General features: G+C 39.1%; 1 protein-coding gene and 1 long non-coding RNA gene across 2 annotated transcripts; both read left to right on the forward strand.

Moving 5' to 3' along the window:
* Positions 1-1,693: 1,693 nt before the first annotated feature.
* LOC122092191 lies at positions 1,694-2,706 on the forward strand. The gene is made up of 3 exons (XR_006144125.1): positions 1,694-2,173; positions 2,297-2,380; positions 2,456-2,706. It is a non-coding gene; the product is annotated as an uncharacterized LOC122092191 (long non-coding RNA).
* Positions 2,707-7,167: 4,461 nt separating this feature from the next.
* LOC122091803 (ribosomal RNA small subunit methyltransferase, mitochondrial-like) lies at positions 7,168-10,126 on the forward strand. The gene is made up of 2 exons (XM_042661951.1): positions 7,168-8,953; positions 9,045-10,126. The coding sequence occupies exons 1-2, from the start codon at positions 8,204-8,206 to the stop codon at positions 9,783-9,785; spliced, it is 1,491 nt and encodes a 496-aa protein (XP_042517885.1). The 5' UTR covers positions 7,168-8,203; the 3' UTR covers positions 9,786-10,126.
* Positions 10,127-10,424: the final 298 nt, after the last annotated feature.

The following is a 10,424-nucleotide window of genomic DNA, read 5'->3' on the forward strand; positions in this document are numbered from 1 at the left end:
CTGGTTACTGGACTTTCCCTCATTGCTCAGTTTCAAAAATTATGACTGGACCTTATCGATCATGTATTGCTCCGGTCCTCGTTTTGAGCTCTCTCGGGCTGGATATGGGGGCCTCGCAGTGCTCCGTCGGTCTTCTGAGAGACAGCTTTGGAGACCTCCTTCATTGCCTCGGCCATTCGGTCATATTTATCCTGGAGGGCTTCAAACTGCTCCCTTGTCACATATTCCTGCGCTCCAGGAGGGGGCGGAGGATTACTATCTTCGCGCATCGAATATCCGGCCGAACGCTGGTACCTCACGGAACCTTCCCGATCATCGTTCCCCCTTTCTCATCCAATTTTCGTCAAGGTAGGGAGCCCTCCTGAAGGTTCCTCCTCCCCCATGTTCATGTTCGATGCTGCTCTCGTCTTCTTACGATTGTAGGTTCTCCCCACCATTACTGTCTTTCCCATGGACGGCGCCAATCTGTTGCTGCCAAAAATTCGTATGAGTTGATCCTGCACAAGCACAGACGGCAGAGGCCCGGAGCTTTATCTGAGGTTAGTCCTCCGACGCTCAAGTTAGAGATCGGCCGCACAGTTTTTTTACAGGAGTAATGGTGTGGGTTTTGATGCTTACCTTTTTCCTCCTCTCCGGCCCTCTCTTATAACCCTTAGGGTTTAGGGTTTCTCTTTTCCTTGGAGGAGTCCTCCTCGGGTCCACCTCCTTTCCTTTTCGAGTCCTACTCGGATACGTCCTATCCCTTTCGTGGGGAATATTCCCTTTACGCGGTTGACGGAGTCGGAGTCCTTGCAGCCTCTATCAGGTGGGCGACACATGTCCTTACCCTATGGGGCAATCAATTTGGCCGTATCAATGATTAATGACGACAAAATTGTATAATTTTTTCTTGTATAAAGAATTTAATTTAATTTTTTTTTTCTTAATCACTGGAGAGGAGAGAAGAAGAGGAAGGGGGTGGTGGGGCCTTTATAAAGTTACAAAAAATATCTGACGGTGAGGACTGTTGATGATTGGGTGTGGGGGCCCAAGGGAGTCAAAGTCTGGCCACGCCCGTGATCCCAACCGGCCGACCATGCCACCTAGAATCCTGTCTCAACTCTAAGCCGCTTACAAAGCTGGTTCAACTTACTCCTTACCAATTAAATAGAATCTCTCCCTATTTATCCTTTTTTACATTATTACTGTTCACTTAACTTATTACATATCATATTACTATATAAAAGTACGTACTCCCTGCCTTTGATATACTTTTTTCAAAATGACAAAAAAATCATTTACATAGAAAGATTTATCTTTGACCTGTAAAATTTTACATGAAGTATAAACCTGACCTACATGCTCCCAGTTACAACTAAGATTACGACTAAGAATTCTTAAAAAAAAAAAACGCACCAAATAATATGAAGAAGGTAGCATAATTATTTAAAAACAACCAACTGTAATGAAAAAATAGATCACTACCATAATTATGTCCCTCTCTCTCTCACTCTCTCCTCCCTAAATGTGGGGGAGAATTTAAAAAATAAAAACTCTATAACTCATAATTATTCACTACCATAATTATCTCCCTCTCCCTCTCACTTTCTCTTCCCTCTAAACGTGCGGGGAGAATTTAGACACTACCATAATTATCCACCTCTCCCTCTCTCTCTCATTCTCTCTTCCCTAAACGTGGAGGAGAATTAAAAAAAAAAAATTGCTAAACATCTCTCTCCATAACTGTGGCTCACCCTTTTTAATTGGCCATTTGCGAAACGTTTCTCTCTCAAATAATCACTCTACCTAAAGTGAAACTGGACACCTCCTTCCCACATCTCCCACACGGAAGGAGTAGGAACAGAACAGAGAGACTCTTCTCTTTAAAACATAGCGCGTCGCTGTCTCTGGTCACCACCAACTAACCCAGTGATCTCCCGCATGATCTCTTCAATTGATTCAAACTTCTGTCAATTGGGGAGCCAGTGACGTTTTTGTTGCTACTACTTTCATCCTAAATTGTTATATTGGTATTTAAAAAAGTTGTAACCAATCATTTTTTATTTGGTTTCACAGGCAGAGATTTCAGAAGCAATGTTTTTTTTTTTGTAGAAGACTGGATCGGAGATGCAGAAGGAGAAAATGAGAGAGCACTTCGAAAATAAGGCCAGATCTTAAAGGCCGTCATCATCTGGTCAGTCCAATTATGGATTCATTAATCTCCTCCGCTGAACTCTTAAACCTTATAGAATGGGTCGAACAAATCCTCTACTCTTCTATGACTATGCTTAAGAAGATTTGGTTTTCTTCTTGCTAGAACGAGTCAAGTACAATGCTACTACCCGACGGACACACCTTTCTCCTCCTACCATCATCAACATCAAGTCATTTCTTACTACCGGTAATTTCCCTCTCTTGCTACTGGATCTTTCCTTTAGTTATGAACAAAGTGTAACGTTGAATTTCCGTCCGTCAGGTACTCTACCGCTTACATTGCCGTTTATTATGGTTACAACCCGGTCAATAAATTCGTTGGATTAATTTTCACCCAAAAAAAAACCTTGGATTGGTATAAACTCCTCCACCAATGACAAGCGAAGGGATGCAGGGTTGATTGATGATCCACATGGTGGTAATTGTGTAATTTTCAGTTTTTATTTTAATATTAATGTGGGATCCATGGCTAACATAGAGACTAACGTGACTAAATGATGATTGAATGGTGATCAGAAACTAAGCTCTATGTGGGGCGTACATTTTAATAATAAAAAAAATGTGGGGCGTACATGAACGTGCTCTGTTCTTCTCATAGATGGATAGGCAAGCCAGTGGTGTTACCCCAATCCCAACCCAAAAAAAAATAAATAAATAAAAAATAAAATATGACAAGCGATGGTGAACCCCAACACAATGTGATGCCGACGGGATCCTTACATTGGCACGTGAATATTAAGTGCTGATTGGATTTCAAGAATAGGATAAATAATAACCAAATTAGATAAGATTAAATTCATGTTGTATAAATTAGCTCCAAGCTTTTAGGTTAGGGTTGGCTGGAGTAATTTCAATATTGTAATTGATATATATTAACAATTTGTTTAGTTGTGGAATAGGCACAATTATTTGTATGTGTACCCAAGGGAGAGTCTTAGGAAATAAAGTCTCTTGAAAGAAATTTCTATAGAACAAAAAATAAAGCAGGAGGTTGATGTTGATACTGTATTCATGTTGTTCAAACATTCGCAGGAATATTTATAACGTTTATACTAACTTTTTCTCCAATCTACTTTTAAGCCATTATGAATTTCATTTTTAAAAGTGTTTTATCATTATGTCATTTTCAATAGTTGTTATTGTGCCACATTTTTTGGCACACATGTGAAATAACAAATGACAAGCAATATCTAAATAAAAAGAAAAGTGATTGATTAGAGGGAAAAAAATAATTTTATTTGACACTTTAAAGGATGTGAACAAAAAAACCTTAGTTATAGGACTTGAAACTCCTCCTTCTTGTGGTCTTGGGACAACATTAAGCATGACCTTGGCCAATCCCTTGCCGAGAGTGTAGCAGTATACTAAGTTTGTACTATCTATAGATCCTCTACTTTGGATTAGAACATTGTTCAAACCATCTGCACAACTCATTGAAAGCAACCATGAATTGCATCGAATTCAATAGCATATCTATTGTTACTTTGTCCCTATTCTTTTTTCTTTTTTGGTAAAATGTGTCCCTGATCAAATTATCTATCTTCCCTTAAAGGGACAGAAAACACTTAAGCATTTGTTTAGTAGGGAATTGTAGACCTTTTTTGCCTTTGATTTTATCAAAAGAGGGAAACAATTTCACAAAAGAAAATAAAAAAAGACATGGTACTGCATATCAAGAAGCCATTGAAATGCTCCTACATATCATTTGTTCTTATTTGTTACAAGTTTCGATGCTTGTTCCAACATTTCCTATCATATTTTTTTTTTCGTAAAAAATTATTTATCGTTACATCATTTAACAATTGCCCACACGTGCATTTGCACGTGAGAGTTTACTAGTGTAATTAAAAGGACGTACCTGATGCACGAGGTTCTTCATTCGAATTAGAATTATAAATGGATTGGAAGTGATTGGATTTGAATATCCCTTGACTTGATATAGATATAGAGGTACCCCTAGCTAGATACAGATTTTCGACTATTCGTTTACATCTCTAACTTGTAATCTAGTCTGAGACCTTCCTCTTTATTTTTATCTTCTTTTACATTGTTATCTGTTCACTTAATTTATTACAATGTAATTAAAAGGGCATACTTGGTACACGAGATTCCTGCATACGGATTAGAGCTATAAACGGATTGGATGTGATTGGCTTCGAACGGATATTCCCTTACATGATACATATATAGAGATACCCTAAATGGATACAAATTTTCGACTATTCATTTATCTCTAACTTGTAACCTCGGACCTTTCTCCCCCAACGGATACAATATAATTCACTCTCAATCGTGGTCTCTAAGAGTTGTCTTAGTTTTTTTCCTCATTCCCTAGAGTCTGTCAAATCTTGAAGAACTCTCAATATCATTAGGTACTTAGTAGGATATCTATTCAAATCAATAGATTCTAGATTATTCGAATTTGGATCTAGATTCTCTATGATTAGATACAAATACCCTTATTTTTTACAGATGCAAATTGAATTCGAATTTTTGATAATCCCTTTATTCCCCAATATCGATGGTTACTAACAGTTAGCCCACACCCACTGACCCACACCACCGGGCCTAATCTTGGATTGAGACTACTTTTTAGAAGATGTTGGACAATGGGAAATGGGCCAGTTACAGATGGGCTTTGAATGGAGACATAACAATATTAAAGCAAATGATAAAATAGACCGGCCAACTTACTACTTACTGGACGTTGTGTTTGGACTTTGGATCCATTCTAGGCCGAAGCATGTCGGCAAGGGAGCCAAATTTTAGCTGAAGCTATAGCATTCCTTGATTGGATAGATGTCTCTAGATGAAGTCAAAATATAGTTAGTTTTAGAACTTTTGGACTTAGGCCCAACTCGTTCTGGAATCATACTCTCTCTGAGCTGGACCGACTTGTCAATTTTTTCCTGCCTTAAGCCAGACCAGGCTAGCTGGGGTTAGGCTCACCTTTTACGAGTTATAAGTAATGGCTTCCCAGCTGATTCGTCAAGTTCTACTTTTACCCCCAAAGAGAAAGAAGAAATTTTAGTTAGGTTCAATATTAAGGTTATTAGGTGGAGAGAGCTTCTCAAGTATATCATGGAATCAATAACTTTTTTCTTCTAGTTAAGAAGGCATCAAGGACATGAACAAACTCATGTGGGAGCAATATATATTTATATCCAGCAAATGAGAGAGAGAGAGAGAGAGAGAGAGAGAGAGAGAGAGAGAGAGAGAGAGAGAGAGAGAGAGAGAATAGCTCCAACCTATCAGACTCATTTGCCGTAAAGTATTGGCCATTGCAGGAGTTGGGTATTCGAGGCTCCAACTTGAGCCTGAGTATTGACATAGCAGAAAGGTCGGTCTAATATGACCGATCTTTTTTTTATTTTTTCATATTTCATTACTTCTCTAAGATGAGGGATACTCTATTTTGACAGACTATGGAAGTCTAGGACACGAGAGGGATAGAAATCATAATTACAAGGTCTTTGGACACTTAGTCCTATGGGTGGAAAGAGTTTATGCCATTTGTGCAGATTCTTGTTTTTAGACCACGATTTCCCATCTCTGCTCCATTGACCAAGAACATGATTGTATAAACTACTTCAATTTCTTATCATACTCAGTAATAATGTTTTTTTTATATGTAATTTTTATTTTACTTTTAGAGGGAATTAGATTCAAAGTAAACTGAAATTTTATTATCAAATCTAGTAACATAATCATGCAAGGTAATGATTATAAAAGTTTCTTTTTTTAAAGTTCGAAAATTTCACTATTATTTTTTTTTTTTTTTTTTTCGTTGCAACCAAACAGAGCTTAGAGGCATTAGAGTAATTAGCAAGCATTGGTATTGATGTTCTTATTTGGAGGGTAGTGGCCCATGGCCCATGGGCCTGTGCAAGAAAGACTGATCTTGACTTAAAGATTTTGGAAAGGGTGGACTTGGCAGTCTCCTTCCTTGGAACCCCACCACCTTTCATTCTGTCTTGGTTGAAATGAAATAGGTTCCATTAATCTCTTCTCCAATTGGGCCCATAATTCCCCGGCCCACTTATGCAATTAACCACTTCATCTAGTCATGGGGGTACTCGAATTTGATCTCATCAAAGGGGACAAAAGGAAATATCGTCAAAGGGGACCAAAGGGGATATTAGCATCCTATGTCATAGAACAGCAGGACATCAATAAACTATTTAACATTCACCATTGATATCTAAACCTTCTGATTGCACCCAAAAAGGGTATTTGTGACATGAAGAAATGAACCAAAGTCCAATTATAGGGTAATACAACCAATGGAAAAGTTGAGGACCAAGAGGCTCAAACCCTCACCATACCCACTTTTTTTTTTTTTTTTTGGTACCTACTCTATGGGAGTAAGGGAACGAAGGTGAGGACCAAGAGGCTCAAATCAAAGACCTCTTGGTAGGATGGGCTTTTCCATAACACTCTCTACGATTTGCTCTATGCAACTGTACTCTACCCACCTTACAGTTGATGTCTTTGCAGCTACCTCTGTGCCCAAAAAACCAAACAAGATTGTCTATTTTGATCGATTATACTCAATCTTATCGAGCAAACAATGTTTCCTTTTGTCAAGAAGATGAGCTTGATCCCAATGAACACCACAACACAAAGCATATTCATTAACTAATCGAAGGTAATACAACCTTGCTCTAAAGAAAAAAAAAAAAAAACACCATTCATGAATTTATATACCGATAGAAAAAATGGGTGCCATACTTAGGCACCATTTGATACCATTTGATAACATTACCAGAAATGCATTTCTGCATTTTCCTGTTCTAAAAAACGAAGAAACAAGGTATTCTTTGATAAAGTTTCTATTGTTTTCAGTTAAATACCATTTCATAAACGTGCTCCATTTCTATTGTTTTCATAAACAAAAATTGAAATTTATGTTAATTCATGGTCCCACTCGTTTTGTCGTTTCTTGAAACAAGCGACGGATCCCCGATAAAAAAAACAAAGGGCCCTTGAGGAAACACCATGAAAGTACCCTGCTACTCCTCTGCTGGATTCGTCTGCAACTCGAGCTGCAATAGGAATCCCTTAGTCCCTTGCATCTCTAACTCGGGTTAACCCTCTACAACTCCCGTGAGGGCTCTGCAACTTCTGAAAGAAACTCTCTCTTGTGAACCCTCTGCAACTCTTCTCAAGTTCAAAAGTGGACTCCACTGCTCTGTAACTCTCGATTTGGTTATTTGCTTCAAGAAGGTAACTATTGAACCCTTCTCTGATTTTAGCCCTAATGTGTCAGTCTGTCACGAATCTCAAATGTGCCCTAGATTCTCATTCCCTGTTGGGATTCTTTACCGCCTTCTATCTCTTTCTTGTCTTTCCGATTCTGACAGTCTATATATCGATATTTTTAAAAATGAATCTTGCCTTCGGTCATTTCGCTTTACTGGAGAGATTGGAAGCTTCAGATTCTGAAAATTGATTCCCCCTTATTTATCTGTAATGGCAAACCCGGTTCATTCTACTACAGAACAGGGAAGGGAAGACACGTCTGGCCAAGTATTACGTCCCCCTCGAGGAATCTAAGAAACACAAAGTCGAATACGAGGTCGGATCATAATAAATCTTTATTTATCTTACACCCTTTCCCTTTTCATTTGGTGATTTTCGGTTTTCTTCATATGTAGAGCTATTGATTGCTCTCCAGGTTCATCGATTGGTGGTCAATAGGGATCCCAAATTGACGAATTTCGTTGAGCTTTGTGATTTGGAATTATTTTACATTACTGGTTATCTGCAAACTCTATTGATGTTCTTTTTATTGTACCTGCTTTCTGATTTTGAGGCTCTGATTTTAACCTTTAACCCTTTGAATGTTTGCCCCCATTGTTTGTGGTTTAACGGAGTCTTCCCTTTCATTTCCACACTCATATAATGGAATCTCTGATCAAATATATGTTTATATAGAAATTTCTTCTTGAAGAGCATATTTTTCCAGGATTTGGTACTTCATGGTGTATGGAAGTAACTCTTTTTGTTTATGATACCGGCATATGTATGGCTCACTGTGTGCAAAAACATATTCCAAGAAACAGGTTTATCAAACACCTTAAATTTGTGGACGATCTCTGAATTGGTCCATATTTTTGTCAAAATCCTCCCTCGCCTTTTCTCACATTGTGCTCCAAGCAGAAGAGCTGATTCTAAGGTCATTGGGACCCCATTTTCGAATTCAGCAGGGACCGATTCAATCACCGGTTCCGGTTTTTACAACCCTACTCTTAAGTCCAAACAAAGAAGAAAAAAAAAGTTAAACCGTCACTTGAGCAGTTGGAGCAAGAGAGGTCTTTTCTCTGCGAGAGAGCAAAATAAGCAAATGCTTCGCCGAGCCAAATGTATATCCATCTGGTTCAACTTCAACCTGAGGCAATTGCGATTAATTGGGAAACCTTCTACTCGTCACTATCTTCGCAAGAGGGAAGACGACGACTACTGCGTAAATAAGCGACGAAGAAATGCCAAGGACGGAAATGAAGCCCATCATCATCTACACTTGCACAAGAGCAGAGGCCAACATATCCTCACCAACTCTCGAGTTCTTGACTCTATCGTCCGTCAGGCAGACATCAGGCCCTCCGACACTATCCTTGAGATCGGCCCTGGCACTGGCAATCTCACCCTCAAGCTCCTTGAGGCTGCTCACAAGGTTGTTGCTGTTGAAATCGATAAAAGGATGATTGATATTGTCTGCAATCGAGTATCCCAATTTGGGTTCCAAGACAGGTTCACTGTAAGGAGATTATTGATATTGACTACATATTGTTCGATGAAATTCCTCATTGAATGATAAATAAGTACTGGGTTTGTTTTTTTTGTGGCAGGTTATATATAAAGATGCGCTCAAGACTGACTTCCCGCAATTCGATCTCATCATTGCCAACATTCCATACGGGATATCTTCACCTCTCATCGCGAAATTTGTGTTCGGAGGTCACTCCTTCAGGAGCGCTACGCTTCTCCTTCAGAAAGAGTTCGCTCGACGTTTGTTAGCCAAGCCTGGTGACTCTGCCTTCAATCGCCTGGCCGTCAATGTCAAGCTGGTGGCAGACGTGGAATTCGTCATGGACGTCAGCAAGAGGGATTTCGTACCCTGTCCCAAAGTCGACTCTTCTGTCGTCAAGATCCGCCCCAAGGCTACAGTCCCAGAGGTGGATATGGATGAATGGTGGGCTTTCACGCGGACCTGTTTTAGCAAGAAGAACAAGACTTTGGGAGCCACGTTGAAGCAGAAGAAGAAGGTGATTGAACTGCTAAAGAGGTCACAATTAAGTGATTCAATGGCAATTGCTCAGAGAGACAACGCAGTTGCCACCAAGTACAATTATGATGCCATTGAAGAAGAAGAAGATGAAGAAGATGATGAGGAGGGTGAGGAGGAGAAAGGAGAGGGTTGTTCTTCATCATACTTTGCTGAAACAGAGATGGGTTTATTCAGAGAGAAGATTGTTGGGGTTCTAAAGGCTGGTGGGTTTGAGGGGAAGAGACCTTCCAAACTTTCCCACGAGGAGTTGTTGGGTTTGCTTTCCTTATTCAACCAGGCCGGAATCCATTTCAACAACTGACCCAATGTGAAGTTGTGAAGCCTGTAAAATGTATTAAGCAGAGTCCAACCACTCTCTGCCCGTCGGATAATTCAGTTTTCCCGGCGAATTCCGATGGTGGTTCAGCCAACCCGAGTTGTCCAATCTGATCAATCCTCTCTCAGGCCATTTATACGAGGAATTACATACGAAAATGTCCAGATCTTTGAGCATTGCCTGTAAACGTTTTATGAGCATGTAATCTTGTTTCAAGTTCAAATCATTTCATTACTGTTAAATAAGGCTCTGTTACTGTAAAATCCAATATTCCACTGGTTATTTTTATACATGAAAATTATTCTTGGGGAACCACAATTTATTCAGACTTTGCCCTGGTCAGAAAAATCTTTAGGTGCAAAATTCAGATTTAATTATAATTGTATCTTATGTAATTATTTTAAGATAAAATGCTCTATACATTACCCAAGTGTCGAATCTTTATATTCTCTCTCCTCGTTGATACTCTCCTCCAACACCCTTAACACTCTATTGATGAACCTTGTTAATTTCCCCTGCATCTCTATTAGTTGGGCATGGTGATTCCATTACACACCCCCTTATTATTTTAAATTACTTTTATCATATAAAATAATTGCCAAGCAAATATTGGAAAATCTTACT

This window comes from Macadamia integrifolia, chromosome 10 (assembly GCF_013358625.1).
Source record: "Macadamia integrifolia cultivar HAES 741 chromosome 10, SCU_Mint_v3, whole genome shotgun sequence".
NCBI lineage: Eukaryota > Viridiplantae > Streptophyta > Magnoliopsida > Proteales > Proteaceae > Macadamia > Macadamia integrifolia.

Excerpts from the sequence above, each read along its gene's own strand:
- LOC122091803 (XM_042661951.1), top strand. The coding sequence starts at position 8,204 with ATGATACCGGCATATGTATGGCTCACTGTGTGCAAAAACATATTCCAA. Across the intron at positions 8,954-9,044 it reads GGTTCCAAGACAGGTTCACT|GTTATATATAAAGATGCGCT; the intron begins GTAAGGAGATTA and ends TTTTTGTGGCAG.